This window comes from Nelumbo nucifera, chromosome 8 (genome assembly GCF_055504915.1).
Source record: "Nelumbo nucifera cultivar China Antique chromosome 8, China Antique-T2T, whole genome shotgun sequence".
NCBI lineage: Eukaryota > Viridiplantae > Streptophyta > Magnoliopsida > Proteales > Nelumbonaceae > Nelumbo > Nelumbo nucifera.
In genome coordinates this window covers 10,772,161-10,791,659 of record NC_142656.1, presented here as the reverse complement: position 1 = coordinate 10,791,659, position 19,499 = coordinate 10,772,161, and the positions used below count along the sequence as shown (strand labels likewise).

Sequence of the window (19,499 nt, the reverse complement as noted above, 5' to 3'; positions counted from 1 at the left end):
TTACAAAAACAAATAATCTTTTTTCACAATTATGAGAAGGGTAAATTATAAAAACCCCCTCCCGTACTATGGGGTTAGTGACAATTATCCCCCTAAACTTTCATTTGTGACAAAGATCTCACCCTACTAGGGGCCAGTGACAATTACCCCTCTAAACTTTCATTTACGACAAAGATCACCCTCTACTAGGGGTCAATGAGACAATGACAATTGCCCCATAAACCTTCATTTGCAACAAAAATCCCCTGAATTTTCATTTTGCAAAAAATACCCCCTGACCATAGTTAGATGACAGAATGCGTTGAATTGTTAAACTTTCTTTATTTTGTTTTTCTCAACCTTTTCTCTTAAACACTAATTAACCAAAAAATACCTTCATTTTCACTCCTAATTGAACCAACTAAAATAACAAGAATTATTTATTTGATGTAGAAAAAAGAGCTTCTTTAAATTCCTATTTCATTTTACTAGCAAGTTTCTCTTTAATTTAAAATATAAAAATTATCTACTCCTTTCTCTAGTAAATTAAGAAAACCGAATAAAACCTTAAATTTATATATATTAGGAAAAACCTTTACTATTTTATTTGAATATTGTATCAATCCAACAATCTATAATGATCTATTGGAGCAATCAAGAGGACTTCATTATTATATTTAGAATACTAATCAAATCATAAATCATTCAAAAAATAATAATAAAGGGTGATTTGGGGATTTAAAAGCTTTTAAACATAGTGAAAATCTTTTTCAAAGTTAACTAATGAAACTCTAACACAAGAGGTATCTATGGTAAAGTGAAATTTAAGGGGATCTTTATCCCAAAATGAAATTTCATAATTATCACTAATCTATAGTAGAAGTGGTCTTTGTGACAAATAAAAGATCAAGTGATAATTATCATTGACCCCATAATGGGTGGGTTTTGCATTTACCTTATGAAATCAGTCAAAATTTCAAAAATCCGAAAAAATAGGGGATATTATCTAAAACTCACCACGACTATTTTACATTTCTCTTAAATTCTTAATGACTTTTCAAAACAATCACAGAACCCCCAGTCATTGAGTTTTATTATTTAAAACTCACATTCTGTTATGATTTCTGTTAGATGACCATCAGTGATCATTAATAAAATATATCCATGTAAGCATTTAAGTATTTTATATGACTAAACTACCCCTAAAATGGTCAAGCACCCTTGTTAATTATTTTTATAACAAAATTAACCTTAAATGGTCAGTCAACCTTGTTAAATACGCTAGGCCTAGGACAAGCTTGAAGTATTAGGCCCAAGCCCAACTCTAAAATTTGCACGCCTAGTGTAGACCCTGTACCAAGTTTGGGGTAATTTTGTTATAAACATATTTAATAAGCTTGACTAACCATTTAGGGTAGTTTGGTTATATAAATAACTTAAATGCTTACATGGACAACTTTTGTTAATGGTCACAAACAGTCATCTAATTAAAATCTTAACGGAAGGTGAGTTTTAGACTAGCATTAAATAGACTAACGGATGTTGGTAGATTACCCTTTATTCAGTTGTAAATGGAAAATAAAGCAAAACTTTGATAAAAAAACAACAAAAATATATCTCAAATATTTTGGCCAAAAAAAATCTAACCATTTTATATATTGAAGTAAAAAGGGAGCTTCAAATAAATAAATAAATAAAAAAAACACTTTTGATTCAAAATCAAACTCATTTGATGCTCCATATCTAATTGCATTGCACAAATGTCACTTTATCCCTTTTAATTTCAAATGCAACAAGAACCAAGATCAAGAAAATATCTATCATTAAGAACAACACACATGGTTCTATAGGACCCAACATCCATTTCTATCATATGCCACTCATGTCAATTAGAACAAAGGTGTATTGAATAAAGATTAGGCCAGCATAAAAATATTTTAATAAGATTAACATAGGGGCAATTTGGTCATAAAAGTTATATTTATGCTGATATGGCAACTTTTGTCAATAAACAACAATTGTGAGTTTTTAGAAAACAAGAAATCATTGGCATAGGATTCTCCATACTCTCAAAAGTTACAGTGAATTTAACTAGGTGTTTGGCATTAATGTTGTTGCTTCAAAGACGGTTCTATATGCATGAAAATCTATTACACCGTTTTCTCAGAAAATGGCTCATTTTTTTTTGTTTGGCATCGGAGTTGCCACATAGGCTCTTTTATGGAAAAACAGCACTGGTTCTGTTTGGTACCAGTGCTGTATAACTGTTTTCAGCATTGATTTACATTATCTAATACCCAAGATGATGCAACATGGATGTCACATCATTGTACGAATGGTAGCAATATGCTGTTTTCTGAAAAAAATTTGATATTTCTTCATATCACACTTTTTCAAATTTCAAGACGTAGTCCGGAGCAATTATTTTTCTGAAAAACAATACCAAATAAGAGGTCTTTTTTTGAAACACTTTTTCTGATGTGGCGCTATTTTCTCAAAAAACCGCATAGATGTTAAACACGGCCTAAGAGAAATGCCGAGTTTTAGACAATTTCGCAAAATAAAAAAAACTTTTACCGCGTAAGTGAAATGGGAAACACGTGGATCCAGCGTGGAATATTCATATCATTCCTAATCCTCTTTGTCGTTACTTTCCGGGGGCGGGGGGGTATAACCCTTTTCTTGACGACTCGTCTAAGGAAATAGGCGAACCCGATCCCGCCGGGCCTAACACATCTCTCTTTTCCCACGCCCACGAGTCAGCGAGTCGTGAGTCGCGACTCACTGTCTATATATAGTCCTAAGGGCACAATAATTGACCGCCCATATCATCATACCAGACTTCAGAGAGGAGGGAGAGAGTAGTGGTTGTCTGCGGTCGGGCTTCGGCCATTGGCGATCGACTCTTGCACGACCAAGCCAAACAAACCAAGCAACCATGTCGTCCAAGCAAGGTAACCCTCTCCTGCTCCTCCTACCAAGTAGAGAGATAGTGAGATTCCTCGTTGGATTGGTTTCGTGAAACTAAAAGTAGATGTCTGTTTCATCTTGTAGGTGGAAAAGCGAAGCCTTTGAAGCAACCAAAGGCTGATAAGAAAGAATATGACGAGGTATCTCCGCTCTGCTTCTTTCTCCTTTCGGGGGCTCTCGATCTGTTCGTCCTATGCATCATATCATATATTCATCATCTTAGGTTTTGAAGTTTTGTTCTTCTTTTACCTTTTCAATGAATCAAATGTTTATGACCTCTGCGTAGTATTGTTTTTATTTCTTTATTGGTAAGTTGGCATAGAGATAGGGCTTTTATTAGACATCTGGTTACAACTGCTGTTGGGATTTATGAGCATATCGTGTCGATCGGTTTGATTTCGAGTCTTTCAAGGTTCAACCTTTATTCCTCATGTTTGGGGTTTCTCTCGGACCAGTTTGTAGATTACTGAACACGGTGTATAGTTGTCCTTATCAACACTTAAACAGAAATTGGATACTTTTAGAAGATATCTCATTACTATCTTTTGGCATAGAGATATAGCGTTTATTACATATATGCTTACAAGTGCTGTTGGGATTATAATATATCGTGTTCATCGGTTTAGTTTCGAGCCTTTCAAGGTTCACCCTTTGTTCCTCATGTTTGGGGTTTCTTTCGGACCCGTTTGTAGATTACTGAACACGCTGTACAGTTTCCCTTATCAACACTTCAAAACAGAAATTGGATACTTATGGAAGATATATTTTGTTACTATCTTTTCGGGGTTCTGAGACTGAAACTAATGAAGTTTTAGAGTTCTATAAATAGTGGTATATGTAGGATGTAGTAATGATCCTATCCTGACACGATATTCTGTTATTCAAGAAGCTAGAACCTGGGATATCTACCAGTTGTTGTCTGTACTTTTGTTGGTATCCTCTACCAGACTGCAGTGGAAGTGCTTTGATAGTCCGTTGAGGGCTGGTTGGTTAAGGTGTTCTTTGAAACAAAACCGTGGGTTCTTTTTTTTCCAGTTCATCTATGACTTGTCCCTTGGGTATTGGTTGTCACTATTCCTGATAAGCTGCTACAATAAGGGGAAAACCAAGGTTTTGAGGAACGTTTTAGCTTATCAGTTCATTAACTCTCCCCAAAAATAAGGACCCTACTAGCTACTAGATTCAGACATTATAAAGGGATTTCATGCCTTTGGGATTTCAGAATGCAGCATATGAATGAAGATATCTTGAGAAGATGTAATTAATGAAATTCCATGTTACATGTATGAATTTCAAAAGCGCAGGACATAAAATGGTTTAATTCCTGACTATCCTCAAGATCTGGAATAGTCCATTTTGAATGATCCATTTCTTAAGGCCTATGATAGGATTTGCCACCTTGGATATTTGTCACTCCCAGTTGCATGAAAGTTCAGTCCCTCCTAACCTTTTAGTCCTTGGAAATTTTCATTTTGTAACTTTCTGTTCAGTAACAAAGCTCAAACCCCATATCAATTATTAGCAAAGTTGTCAAGGTGACACCCAAGAAACAAGGTACCCATGGAGGGTCGCCTCACTTAATCACCAAGGTATTTTGTACATGGTGCTATTATATACTTTTATGCTCTTTTTTGTGTTAAAAATACTTTTTATTATTTTCTTATTTGTTAGGGTTCAATCAATTTGTTTGTTGTCTTGAACCCTCAAAGGCTTCAAAACCTGAACTAATAAGCATGGGAGAACTCAAAACCTTCATCCTTTCTTTTCTTCTTTTCCTAGGACAAAAATAGAGGCTCAGCCCCTCTATTTTCTGAAATTTCTTTTCTTTATTCCATTTTTTCCATGAATATGTTGATTTTCTATGTTTTAAATGTACTGTATTCATTTTTTATGAAGGTTATAGACAATTACTACTGAAAGTGGTTGCCGCTTGATATGAAATCTAGGGAATTGCCCTAGAATTCATGATATTTGTTCAAAAAGAAATTCATCGCCTAGGCAACCTAGCCTCACCTTGGCGCTTTGAAAACTAATGATTAGTAGTAACTTCATTACTTCATCTTCCACTCTGTTAGCTGTTGCCATTGATGAAGATTTTTGATTCTTCACAAATCACCAAGATTGAATACAAGTTTTTCCCTATTTGTTTGAGTTTGAAATTTCCAATAAACATGATTTATGGCATTTAAAATCAATTCATTGTTTTCGTTTTTTTTTTCAGAACCTTTTATGGCCATCTTGCATTTTGCACGCTTCCTTTATATCTAGTTGAAAACTAGTATAGATGGAGGAGTTATGCCTCTTATCTGAATGGGGTTAGTTTCAAGAATTTAATATTCCACTTTGTTGCCATTAATAAAGATTACCAATTTCCCATTCCTTCACAAGTTTTAAAGTTTAAATACTAGTTTTTTTCCCGTTTGTTTGAGTATGAACTTTGAGCACTCCTAAAAGCCATGGTTTATGGCATTTTAAATCAGTGCTTGATTTTCCTTTTGTAGACCCTTCATGGCCATGCTGCATGCATCCTTTAGCCTGTTTTTGGTTTGAAAGAAAAGGTAGGGATATATGTACATAATGAATGTAAGTTTTCCTATGAAGCATTATTTAAGCAACAAAAAATTTAAAACCATATTCTCTAGGTATATATGTAATGTTAAAATTCAAAAAAGAATCTTTTAATAGTTTCATACTATTCTATAGACCTGTCCTTGAATCCTTATGTCACAGAGTCGGATGCCCAGATTATTGTCAGATTCTAATTTCCTACTGTGTCCATGCAACACTGGTTATTATTATGTTAACGTTCAGGTTTTTAACTAGTCAGAAGCAACAAATCAAGGTGCCCTTTAGATGGACAAAAGTTAGCTCTTATGCTTTCATTGCTTGATCTTCTATCTAGTAATGCAAAGTGCAATGAGTTTTGCAGGAAAAGAAAAATGAAATCCAGCCTACAGCGGTTGATTATTATGTTTTTATTATCATAAATCTTTACCGCACCATCTTTAAAAGATGGAAGATCGGTCTCGATCTTACTTTTTGTGTTGGCTAGAACTCTAGATACTTTTATCAGTAGCTGGCCGTGAGACCAGCTCTTCTAACATATTGAACTTGAAAAACTTTTTCCCTGCAGGTTGATATGGCAAATATTCAGAAGAAGAAAGACGAGGAAAAGGTGAGACTGAGTAATAAATGTTATTCATATGTTATAAAAATGTGAATAGAAGACATAAAAGTTAATTTTGGTCTGGATGGTGGGCAGGCACTGAGGGAGCTGAGGGCGAAGGCATCCCAGAAGGGTACGTTCGGAGGTACAGGCCTCAAGAAAAGTGGGAAGAAATGAGTATTGACAATAGTCGTCAATAGAATCGTTGGGAACTAGAGTGAGTAGAGGCGATGTCATATGGGTCATTTGATAAAACTCGTCCTTTGGAGCATGGGATTAAGTCAACTTATCTGAGATGTTTTCCTGATTTCCGTGTAGATGCATACTCGTTTCAATGTTGTCTGTCATGCATGTGTGGTTGTTTCTTTGAAAAAAAGATGATGATTTTATGAAATACGTACTGGTGGTTGTTAGTATTCCGTGCGATTTCCTTTTAGGTTTTCATTGTCCTCTTTGGCTTTTATTGCAATTGTTTGGTTTACCGCATGGTTTTTAAAAACCGGACCGGATGGTTGGATCGGAAAAACTGGTAACCGTTCAGCCCCTTGGGTCCGGTAAATCTTCAAAACCTGTTGAAAAAGTCAGAAAACCGCTGACCTGGGCGGTCGAACCGTTAAACCGTTTAATTCGGGCAGCTGTTTGCGGGTTATCATTTTTATTTTCACTGATTTAAATAAAATAAAAAAACAAAAAACAAAATGACTCCATATCCTCAATCCCCATCTCTTACGTTTAGGGTTAGAACGCGATCCCATTTTCGTTCTAACCCCTTCCCTCTTCTCATCCATCACATCCAATCAAACACCTATGGCGTCCGACGGTGACACACAGTTGTGGTGAGCTTTGTCTATGGCGTACAGCATTGATTTTACAACAGATCTAATAGCAACAGTTGTGGATTGCGCTGCGGCAGTAATAGGTCCAGCGGCCGATGATTTTGCAACCTTACTTGTACTGGCGGTGATGGTATATTTTCTGCCCACTATTCTCTCATGCATGTCCGACCTTCAGTCCTTCGAGAGTGAAGGTATAAAATTCAAAAACAATGCAAAGCTTTTGGGTTCCCAATAGAGTGTCAGGCTCGAAATTGGTGATTCCCAAAAGTTTTCCACCAATTTGGGAACTCAAAAGTTTTGTATTTTTTTGTGAATCTTATACTTTCAGGTTGGAAGGACTGAAGGTCAGGTGGTTCCCAAAATTGAACATATATTTTATATTTTTTAATTTATTTATGATGTCACAGACCGAACTGTTCAACCCGAACGGTTGAACTGCTTAACTGGAAACCGGTCCCCCAACAACGGGTTGCCCTTTTAGTTGACATTCCCCCAACAACGGCCGTTTAGGAGCAATGCCTCCTTTCCATTGGGTATGGCACTCGCGTTTACTCGGTCTCGGTGTGATATTGTGATCAACAGAAAGAGTTGATATTTTATCGCCAAGTACTGCTTATGGGGGTTCTGGTTCTCTCAAGGCTGCTGAACAACCAAGGCTTGTTAATTGTTATGTGATGATTCCTTGTCGACGATGAAGGTTGCATACAAGATACAACTCTTCAATATTCTTTTTCTTTAATTTTTGGGTTGGATTACCAAAGAAAATGATAATATTAACTTTCGTTGCTCAGTTTGAAATGGAGATAGGCTAGAAGGAAGATCGGAACTTTTAGGCTCTGTTTGGTTTGAAGGAAAAAAGGTAGGGAAAGGAAAGGAACTGTAGGGAAAATTTTACAAATCTTGTATAGGTTTCCTACTTTTTCCTTCAAATCAAACATAACCTTAAGGAAAATTCCCAACTAAAGAATGATGTTCTGATTTGCTACTTCTGTAACTAGATGGTTAGTTTGGAGTTTACAGTAGACTAAGATAGTTTGGTCATGCATGAAAGACTATCAATTGCGCCAGTTAAAGAAGTGATTTGTTATGCATTGTAAGGGCTAAAAAACCTTAAGATCAGTGTTTCTGAAGCCTGAACCATCGTTTGACCTGGAAGATCGGACCGTTTGGCTCGAGAGCCATTCAGGCAATCGGTTTTCTTTCATTCTTAACCTGGTCTTGGGCCAAAAATTGTTGACTTGGTCAGAGAACCACTGACTTGGGCGGTTGAACTATTGACCTTGTTTGACCTGGGCGGTAGATCGCAATTTAATAGGGAAACATACGAGATTGGGAGATGGGAGGGACTGAGACAAGAATGATCTCAAATCTGAGATCACAAGGATCCCAGAGAGAGATGACAGAAAAGTAAGATTGGAGAGATCGGATAGAAATAAGATCTGAGATCTCACTTCTTAGTTCTCAGATCTCAGTAGAGAGATCTGAATGGTTGCCGTTGCGTTTCTGTTGCTGTTGCCATCGCTATTGTCATTGCCGGTGAATGTCAGATCCTCCTCTTCTTTCTTTCCTTCCTTTTTTTCTTTCCCTTCTTTCCTTTCTTCCTTCTTTTCTTTCTTTCTTTCTTTCTTTTCTCAACTGACAACTACATGTCTACATATGCCTCTTGATGCTGCGCAATCCGGCCGGTCCTACGTGTCAACGACCTTGCCTCTGAACGGAGTTACAAGGAACCTAAAACGGAGAGGATGAGGAAACTCCGGGGGGAACCCGGTGAGATTACTCCGAAGCTCAAGTTAGTATTTTCTCAAAGGCAATATAAAACCAGATGGCGCAAAGTTCACATACCTTGTTCTTGGGGGGTAGGGAGCCTTTTATAACAACTTCGCGCACTCACTCCGAGGCTTCTGTTAGGTCGAGTATGATTACTTCTGTGCTTCTACTAGTTCGGGCGTCATCCCCTCTGCTGGGACAGAACCGCCATTGCTCCTTGTCAGAGTCGTCTCTGCAACTGGAGATGGCAAGGGCAGGTGGCCGTTGGAATGCGGCTGTCAAGCGTCAGATCCCAAGTCAGTCAGGTGCGCCGCCCCTGGATACGGACTCCTTCGGTGTCAGGTACGGTTTGTTCAGTTCGGTGTCCTGGGGGCGAAGTGCTAGAGTGGTGCGGGAGGCGAAATCTTGAGTTCAGAGAGAGGTGTGGCCCGAACTGCCATGGGACAGGCCAGTTCGGGTTGTTGCCCTTTTGTGTTCATAAGGCTCGGGGCCTAAGGAAGAGCTCGGGCTCCGTACTGGGAGTTCGGGCTCCTTGTGAAGAGTTCGAACCGCTGGTTCCTCCCTTCGGAGCTCGTGCCTTGGCGAGCTATTATGCCGAGCTGTTGCCTTTGCCACGTGTTGAGTGATTACGAGGTCGGGCCAAATCTTCCTTCATCACCTCTCTTTCCTCATAAAAGACTAAGCGTCTGTTTGGCATTGATGTCGTTGCTCCAGAAAATGGTGACACATCAATGCCATATCGGAAAAAATGGTGCTCCAGGAAACGTCTATATGTTTGGAACCGTTTTTCCATAAAAAACAGTGCTCCAAGCCACACTTTGGAAGTCGAGAAAGTGTGGTTTGGAGCAACACTAAATTTGACGTTTTCTCAGATTGGTGCTCGTTGCTGCCAACGAGAATATGGTGTGGCAGTGACATGGGCTTCCTATAATGGGTATCAGTGTTGAAAACAGATACGGAGCACTGGTACCAAACAGAAAGTGTTGTTGTTCCTCCAAGAAACGTCCTACTTGATAGCAACATTTCCACACAAAAAAAAATGTACCATTTTCTGAGAAAACTGTATTGTATCTGTAACATCGATGCCAAATATATACTAAAAGAGTTTGTCCTAATATTCCAATCTAATCAAACTATCTAAATCCTTTGACCCGATCGATCAAATTGTTAACTTGAAAACCGATGTCTACAGTAGTTCCATTTTCAAGTCAGTTTTTAAAACCTTAGTCAAGATAAACAAAAAGGAATATGGATAAAAACAGTAAGAAATTATTTAAGTAATAATAATTTAATAGTGGGTAAGGCTTTATATTTAAAGTATTGGTGAAACTGAATTCACCCATATAATTGGGATAAGGCGTGATGATGATGATGACCTAACTATTTCCAAATAGCTGCTGCCATCAGTGTTGATTTACAATTCTCTCCCTCTCCGGTTTCCAAAAACATATCTGACTTTCAAAAGAGCTTCATCCAAATAATGAGTGCCACTTGTTGCATTTGCATTTGATCCACATATTTTGGACCCCGAGCTACAAGAAAATGATTCACTCTAGTTAGTCCACGTATTGTAAAATATCAAGATTTTACAATAAATGCCTGTAAAAGTTTAATAGCGAGCCTGTTCTTAACAAAACCTACCTACCTCAAATGCTAAAAGCTATAATTTGACCCACTTGTCCACTGGATTGATGATTGATCTATGGTATGATCATACTGGACCTATAATTTCCTGAGTGCCAGGAAAAAGTTTAGAGATCGTTGCTTTAACCATGAAAATGCATCGATTCTCGGTTTATGTAAACTCAGAACAAAAATTGATGAGTCCCTATTTCATGTGTCACTATAATGTCTTAAATAGTACCGTAGTCTTCAAACTATATACACACACATATTGCTCAAAGCTTACAAATGAAAAAAATAAGGGTGTAGCACAATCCAAAGAATGATGCAAGTTGATATGCTTGTTAACAATTATTTGCACAGAAGGAAATGTTCTTCAACTCCCACCTTCAAATTTGCTTTCTCTAGCTTTGCACCCTTGTGCAGGTGACAACCTAGAACATTTAGGTTCTTTTTGCTCATCTTTACTATCTAACAGAATCAATTTTTTAATGAGAGGTGAAGTTTCTTTCTCCTGTCAGGATGGAGTTCAACACAGATCATAGCTTGTTTCTTGTTATCAACCATTCGAATTGAATATTTTAGCAAAAACATTCGACTAATTCGACACAACTTCTTGGGGTCCATGTTGTTTTTATTGATGAATACCACCTGATTGGTTATCACTTGTATGTTACCAGTAGATTGGTTATAAGTTGTTCCAATATCATAGTTGAACCTCCATTACTTTAAATATCGGATGCCAATAAATCATCCAATCACTAAAAAACTAGTACAACTGGTTGTAACTGAATATGTTGAAAAGGTTTAATGAAACTGACAACATGAGATTTAATAAGCTGTAATCACTTCAAAACAAAATGATTGAAGATAGAACAGGATTGGGAAAAAAAATTGAATCAAAACTTACGGGTGTCAATGTTGGACAAGGAAGAGAAATTAACCAAGGTCGCCAGAGAACAGCAGAAAGGTGATACAGAGCAGTAAACTGATGTGAAGTTTTAGCTCCTTCTACATTTGCAGGTTGAGCCATTTCCAATGTAGCAGTATTAGTATTTGAAAAAATACTATTCCCACAGCTACTAGCAATGTTATTAAACAGAAAAATTAAATAAAGAATCCACTCAAACTGGCTGCATTCATTTCTTTCCCTTGTCCTCTCTTCATTTCTTCATCAAGGAATACAGCCATGCATCGAGTGATTAGGGTCCAAATTTTAGCTGGATTTTGATGGATAGATTAGGGGTTGTTTAACCAATAATAATGTCCCACGTCAGTCATCTAATGAATATGTCCCTGGCTCCCGCAACTATTGAATTCGGATTTGCTCCTCATAGAACACTTCTCACACCATCCTCACAGCACATCACAGCCGTGCACTGAGAACATTTCCCCAGTACAGGACATATTCCTAATGCATGGCTGAATGTGTTGTGAGGTTGCTGTTAGGGTCCTCTGTAAGGAGCAAATCAGCCTCACAATTATTCTAATCTCTCATTTCATGTGCATGGCTGATGTGGGGTATCATTATTACTTAAACAGCACATAAGAATGCCATCAAGTAAATTCACATCTGCGCCCTACAAACGCCACACAGCATATCTCAACCATGTAATGGAAACATCTCCACAACTTTAGAAGATGTTCCCAGTGCACTCTTAGATGTGCATGTGAGGCATTTTATGGGGTGTCCTCTGTGGGGTGCAGATGTGATCTCCCAACAAGTGCAACTAATCCAGACTCAAGTGCCCTTATAAAAAATTGTAATGGAGGGCTAAGTTCTATCCAAACTACTTTTGCTACCAAGGTTTTTAGACTTTTAGTGCTGCACTAAAACCACAAAATCAAAACCCTCAATATAATGTTTTATGGCCCCACCTTAAATTAGATGAAGTGACATCTCCATGGGTGATCACATCTCTGCCCCAAGGGGCCGCCCCACAACACATCCCCGCCGTTTATTGAGAACATATCCCGATGATAATACCAGTCCGACATCATCAGGAGATGTTCCCAATACATAGTGGGGATGTGTTGTGAGGCATTGCGGGGCAGCCCCTTATGGGCGGAGATGTGAACTCTCAAAAAGGGAGAACCTCTGGTTGTTTGGAAAAAATAGTGTGGGCTGTTTGGGAGCTTCTTGTGCCTGACACGTTACCGTGGGGGTAAAAGAGTATTTGCAACTAATATTGTTTTTATCCAAATAGGCAAACAAGGAACTAAATGGCGTAACATGTCATAGAGCTCTTAAACAGCCAAAATTTTTCCCATCAACATGGCATCTGGGCTGGACATGGGCCAAGGCCAGATTTTCCCGATTATATATTATAATATATAAATAATAAAAGCCACTATATACATAATATTAAAATAGAATATAGAGAATATATAAAAGAACAATATATATATATATATATATATATATCTTATCATCACTAACCATCCTTGTATGTTGATCAATTATATAACCACCACAAGCATATTACATTAGTCTCTAGAGCTGAAGAAAATGGTTAGATACTTAGACCCACCGACTCCTCTAAGAAAGAAGCCTTTGTCATACAAAAGTTTGAGTGGAAGTGGAAATGTGGATCACGTAATCTTCTGGTCTTATTAATTGCCAAGTCAGTCACACAAGAAATGTGGATTATCGCCTTATTGGATAAGTAAGCCCACTCACGACCCACCCATCTGTTAGAGACCATATCTGCTCTTCACATATGGCGCCTCACATGGACTTCACAGGCACATCCCATTACAATATTTTTCGTATTTATGTCTTATTAGATATTTCCAATGCACGGTGGGAGGTACCTGTGAGGTCGATGTAAGGCGCCTTGTGTGAGTAGCAGATTTCATCTCCATCTGTTAGACTTGTTGTTACTTGTTACTAATAAATAGCCGAATAGGTATCGTCAAATCTTAACCTGCGTCATTAGTCGGTCGGACCACCATGCAGACTAGAACTTTGAATTTTCCCTCAATTCTGGGCCTCCATGGGGCCCATCTTTTCTGCTCCCCTCCACCTTCCTCTGCTTCAGTAGCATCTTGTTTCTCCAATCGGACAATTCACCCAACATAGAAGACACTGTTAAGTGATGTCTGGAGTTAATGTGCAGCAGAGCTGCAGAGATGTGGACTGGGGACCGATCCCGGCTCATTGGCTGCAGGCCTGCAGCTTATATCTCAAAGGCCCATTCAATGTGCATACCCCCTGAATCTCTCTCTCTCTCCCCTTTCATCAATGTTCAAGCATTCATCTTTTTGCGAAAGATTCCCTTGCTTTTCTGCTGTATTTCGTCCATGACTCACGTCATTCCGCTTACGGACGGCCCAAAAAAGTAAAAATATCATATGCAGCATTATCATGGGCCCCATCCATTACTGTATTTCGGTGAGGCCCACCTACGATGTGTGGTGTAAGATGATTTGTAAGGCATACAAGCAAAATAAGAAATAAAAAATAAAAAATAAAATTGTATATTTATCATTGCTTAAAAAGCAAAGGCGAGACTGATTTCTGATTCAGACAGCATTTGGTGACGTAACACAAGTTGTCAATCGTCGGATCTGGAACCCCACAGTTGTCAATCCTCAATGATCTAGGCATTGGAGATTCGGATCCAACGGTTGTCAGTTGACTTTGTATAGCCTTACAATTAGTGGAGACGCATTATTGTCTGAAATTGGGATCAGAGTTGGTTGGCACTTCAGTAGGTACATGAGCACCTGGCCGCGGGAGTTTCAGGATCCACGTGTTGTGCTTTATATCGGGAAGGAGAGTTGGCCGTTTCCTCACGGACCGGTCCCCAGTCAGTCTCGCACCGGCGGCTTTGGTTTCGGATGATGAAAGAAAGAGGAAACAATCAACAATATAAACATCTTTTCTCTGGTTATTCTCAAACGCAAACGTTTGATCATTGGTTTCTCTTTTACCCAAATAACTCTCCCTCTCCTCTCTTCTACATGCCAGAGTAGATCACAAATTTATCGTCTCTCTACTTTAATTAAGAATATTCAAAGAGTTGATACTCGATACATCTTTCTAAAAGCAGAGAGAATCCGACTTACAGAAGAAACCTTTTTGGGTTTGCTCGATACTGTATTTAAGGTCATCGATCAAAGCAATACAAAGAGAGTAGGGGAAGAAGAGGAGAGACTAGTGGCGCTGGTTCAGTGAGGATAAAAGGAAAACCAGGTGGTTTTGTTTGTGGAATGGGAGTAGAAGACAATGGACTTCTGGCCAGAGTTTCTCGCAAGCAGCTGGGGCAAGGAATTCGTGGCGGGGGGTTTCGGGGGCATGGCGGGTGTTGTGTCTGGTTACCCGCTGGACACGCTGAGGATACGTCTCCAACAGCCTTCCAACACTAGATCCGCCTTCGGCCTCCTCCGCCATATCGTCGCTTCTGAAGGACCTTCCGCCCTGTACAGAGGCATGGGTGCACCTGTAGCCTCCGTTGCCTTCCAGGTTTGTCGTCGTCATCCTCTCCTAGTTAAGCTTCTTATTACTGGTTTAGTCATTTTCTTATTATATTGTTTGCTTTTAGAGTGGGCTGGGAACTGGGAACTTGGGATTTATTAACAAGGAAACTGGATGAGATCTTAACATCCATGGATATAATCCTTGTTGTCTAATTCTTATAGCTCATTTGATCAATTTTCTAGTGCAAATTTGATATAGTTTGTAGAAAAAGCTAATCACAATTTCGGTCTCAGATCCTACCTTCCCCTTTCTCCTTCCCAGGAATCTGGGACCATCAAGGCATCAACTCTGGCTTCAGCCTCAGAAGCCAGGATCTTGCTTTGGTACCCTACCCAACATTAACAGAGCCTCCGCAGTGGCTAGTTTGTTTGGCAAGGCTGCTCTGATTGTGATTCACAAATCACAACCTAACAAAAAATAATAACAGTAATCATAAAGGTTTGACTATCCCCACACGCAAAGAAAAGATAAAACAGAAACATAAATACTCGGACGACTCCCACATATGCTGATTGATGTCATTAGGAGAAGGGCTCCAGGAGAAGTCGTAACAGAGGCAGACACCCTTTTGTTTGAAAAAATGAAGGCATGGTGAAATAATTATATTTAATGAGAAGAAACTCGATAAGCTGTTTTGCATATGCAGGATTTGTACACATGGGATATTCCTAACAGGCGCTGTTTCTCAGTGATCCTTCTTGAGCTTTTTAGATGGACCTGGTTGCTGGGAAAAAGTAAAGATCCATACTCTTTCTCTCTCTCCCTCTCTCTCATAAATCATAATTCTTGTAGGAGTGTTTGGTTGGTTTCTGGATGCCAATTCTTGACACTATCAGATGAGAGTTGTACAGGTGAAATTACTGCATCTCCACGTATCAGTGCTGAAGAAGGCAAAACTTTACATCGATTGAAGTAGGTAGAAAACCCACAGATTTTGGCTTTAATCATTATCTTAAAATGATCTGTAACTGGGTTTCCAGTGATCTGTTCTGTTTGGAATTGCTAATAGTTGCAGCTGATGATAAGTCATAAGTTACAGAGTTAAGTCACAGAATGCTCATGATAAGTCACAGGTATACTGATACTTCAAAATTGTTGCAGAATGCCATTGTCTTTCAAGTCTATGCGGTCTTATCACGAGCATTTGATTCATCAACCGACGGCACTGAACCCCCTTCATACAAAAGCGTTGCACTGGCAGGATTTGGCACAGGCGCTTTGCAGACTTTGCTGCTCAGCCCCGTTGAGCTTGTTAAAATACGACTCCAATTGAGTACAAATGCGCGATCGCACCAGCTTCCAAATCATCAGCCGAGTCCACTAAGTGTAGCTAAAGGCATCTTGAGACGAGAAGGGGTGAGGGGGATATACCGAGGCCTGACCATCACTGCGCTACGAGATGCACCCGCTCATGGCTTCTACTTCTGGACGTATGAGTACGCAAGGGAACATCTTCACCCAGGCTGCCGAAAGAGCGGCCAGGAGAGCCTCAGAACCATGCTGGTTGCAGGAGGGCTGGCGGGTGTTGCCAGTTGGGTTTGTTGCTATCCCTTTGATGTGGTGAAGACCAGACTCCAGGCTCAAACCCAATCCCAGTGGGATCGTTCTCCACCTAAATACCGTGGCATCATTGATTGTTTCCAGAAAAGTGTCCAAGAAGAGGGATATCGTGTGCTGTGGCGGGGACTGGGGACTGCTGTCACACGGGCCTTCGTGGTGAATGGAGCAATCTTTTCTGCCTATGAACTATCTCTGCGTTGCATCTATAGCAACAACAACCATGCAAGCGTTCAGACAGAAGAGAACAGTCTGTGAAGCTGTGGAAGAAACCCGAGTCTGTTCTATTAAATATTGGAAGTAATAGATTATAATGAATATACAAACATTCCTATTGTTTTTAACTTTTAAACAAGAATGTATGTAAAATATTGAGATCATTGAATAGAAGAAACTCTTGGATTACTCAAGCTTGCGGCTTAGAGATAACCCATAATTTTATCTCTTTGCCAGGTATTGTAATATTTGATCGGTATTGAACAATATATAAGATGTCTGTACTCTGTAGTATGATATACGAATATTGGGCTTCTTTCAATTCATTAGCAATATAAGCAAATTACAGAGAATACTACAACAGTTCAGAGAAGGATTAGACTCTTAACCTTTAAACCAATGACATAACAAAACTAGCACAGAGCAGGAATGGCTCTAAGCCCAAACTCCAAAATTCCAAATAGTATAGCCTAATAGACCCACCAATTTTCCGGAAGAACAAAATGCACCAGAGTACCTCCAGGTTCCATTTTCCAGCTACAAGCTTCAGTAAATGCCTCGAGCTCCAAAGCGTTCGATCCTGTCCTCACTGAGACTGAGACCCGCCAAGGCGTCAGCCAAACCACAGCTTATCTCCGCCAACACGTGAGGATCGTTGTAGTGTGACACAGCCCGAATAATGGCCCTAGCACGCTTGTAAGGATCAGGGGTGTTGAAAACCTCAGAGCCCACAAACACTCCATCGCATCCCAATTGCATCATGAGGGCAGCGTCCGCAGGGGTAATAATGCCGCCGGCTGCAAAGTGCACCACCGGGAGCCTGCCAAGTTGTTTGGTCTGGGCGACAAGGTCGTAAGGAGCGGAGATCTTGTTAGCAAACGAGAATACCTCATCATCGTCCATGTTATTAAGGATTCTAATTTCCCCCATTACCGACCTCACATTCCGAACAGTCTCCACAATGTTCCCCGATTCAGATGCATCTCCCTCCGTGCTTACCATTGCCGCCCCTTCTCTAACCCTCTGCAAAGCTACTCCAAGGCTGCGGCTCCCGCAGACAAACGGCACCCGGAAATTATGCTTATTGATGTGGTTCTCATCATCGGCGGGGGTAAGGACCTCGCTCTCGTCAATGTAGTCGACACCAATCGTTTCAAGAATCTGGGCCTCGACGAAATGCCCAACTCGGGCTTTCGCCATTACAGGAATTGAAATCACTCGCTTGATCTCCTTAATAAGAGACGGATCGGCCATGCGTCGAACACCTCTCTGCAGCTGCTCAATCACGACAATGGCGCACGCCCCTGCTTCTTCGGCAATCTTAGCTTGTTCTACATTGGTGACTTCAAGGATGACGCCTCCTCTGAGCATTTGGGCGAGTCCAACTTTGATGGAGAATGGATTTTTTTTCTTGGCATCGGTGATGGCGCTGTTGTTGTACACCGCAACGACACCGTCGTCGGCCATTTTGCTACTCTGCAATTGTCTGTACAATTGATCCAACGCCCGTGGAACAGCTATCAACTTCCAGTTCAGCCAATCCGTTTGCGCCCCGGGATGCGACGCTGGCATTACCGCATTAGTAAGGGGAAAGATTCAATTGGAGTTCCAGAAGCTTCTGCAGTGATTTAACCAAAGAAAGTGAAAGGAAGTAAAGTCGGCCCGAAACTTCGCGTAAAGTATAGAAACAGTGTAGAAAGTAGAAACTTCGGGATTCTTTTCGTTTCATCTTATGGGCCGGGACGGCCCGTGCTTTGTTTGGGGTAAAAATCGAAATATAAAGTAATTCTACTCTTACTGTATATATTGTCTTAAATATCCCTACTGTTTTTTATAATTATCTAAAATTTCTCTAATCGTTAATTTTTCATCACATAGATTGATATTTTTTCGAAAAATTCTAGAATACTCTTTTACCCTTTTACCTCTATTCAGAATTCGAATGATTGTCCTTCATCTCTATATTAATCAGTCAAATGACTTCTTGGGTCGCATTTGGTTGATTTTTCGATTTAAACAAGGTGAGTTCCACCGAGAGAGTTCCGAATAAGAAGAGTGACGAATTAACTTATCCTCTCGTATAAAAAGAGGCAGAAAAAGAAGGTCTGAATCGATCAGTGAGAGTTCCAATTCAGAGAATAAGACTTTCAAATAAGAGTCATTCCTCCATCAGCTATTCCCCTAAAGCCTTCAATGTGGCATATACTTTGTTCGGAGACCCCTTTTAGGTGTTCACGGACATGGAGTTCAAGCTACCATTGGAGAGACACAAGGAGCACAACATGGTGGTCCACGGGTGGACAGATTTGATCTACGACAAACGAAGTTGGACGAGCTTGAACACGGGCGTATTCCTCATCGAACAAGCTCTTCCCGGAAAACAACCACTTTGATGGATTTGATGGACTCTCCTCCTCCGGCTGAAAATCAGAACGACTCCCTTTTTGCTTTTAGATCCGTCTCCGACTTTCCCCTCCTGTTCCCAGCATCCTTCAGAAACAATTAGGGTTGTTCACGGGTCGGGTTGGGTTGGTTTATTGAGGTTTTTCCAACCGACCCGACCTGGTCGGGTTACTTGAGATGGAAACTAAAACTGGCCCAGTGTTAAGCAAAACTTACCTGGTCAGTTTGAGTTGGGTTGTTGGGTCAGTTTTGGCTCTAAGTTCATCCATGCCCCCCATGGCCACCTAGTTTTCTGGAAATATATTTAAAACTGAAATATGTATTTTAGAAATATATATATATATACACAAATATATTGGAATATATATTTTCTGAAAATATATATTTGACATATTTCATAATATATATATATATATTTTTAGATATAGATATTGGAATATATATTTTCAAATACTTCAATTTTTAGTTAAGTAGGAACTAAGTCAGTTCGGTTCAG

General features: G+C 39.7%; 2 protein-coding genes and 1 long non-coding RNA gene across 4 annotated transcripts; 2 read left to right on the top strand and 1 right to left on the bottom strand.

Moving 5' to 3' along the window:
* The first annotated feature begins 2,692 nt into the window (after nt 1-2,692).
* LOC104592219 (uncharacterized) lies at nt 2,693-7,373 on the top strand. The gene is made up of 5 exons (XR_734392.3): nt 2,693-2,933; nt 3,034-3,089; nt 6,083-6,124; nt 6,212-7,081; nt 7,359-7,373. It is a non-coding gene; the product is annotated as an uncharacterized LOC104592219 (long non-coding RNA).
* A 7,132-nt stretch (nt 7,374-14,505) lies between these two features.
* On the top strand, nt 14,506-16,922 carry BAC2 (Mitochondrial substrate carrier family protein). Of its 2 annotated transcripts, none has more exons than XM_010251445.3 (2): nt 14,506-14,812; nt 15,929-16,922. In XM_010251445.3, exons 1-2 carry the CDS (start codon nt 14,576-14,578, stop codon nt 16,640-16,642), a joined length of 951 nt encoding a protein of 316 aa, XP_010249747.1. In that variant the 5' UTR covers nt 14,506-14,575; the 3' UTR covers nt 16,643-16,922. The 2 variants fall into 2 exon arrangements, 1 of the variants encoding a protein (XP_010249747.1); XR_016079613.1 differs by lacking the exon at nt 14,506-14,812 and adding an exon at nt 14,819-15,743 and having other exon boundaries at nt 15,929-16,066.
* LOC104592217 (putative pyridoxal 5'-phosphate synthase subunit PDX1) lies at nt 16,895-18,235 on the bottom strand. Its single transcript, XM_010251444.3, has one exon. The coding sequence runs from the start codon at nt 18,170-18,172 to the stop codon at nt 17,147-17,149; it is 1,026 nt and encodes a 341-aa protein (XP_010249746.1). The 5' UTR covers nt 18,173-18,235; the 3' UTR covers nt 16,895-17,146.
* Nucleotides 18,236-19,499: the final 1,264 nt, after the last annotated feature.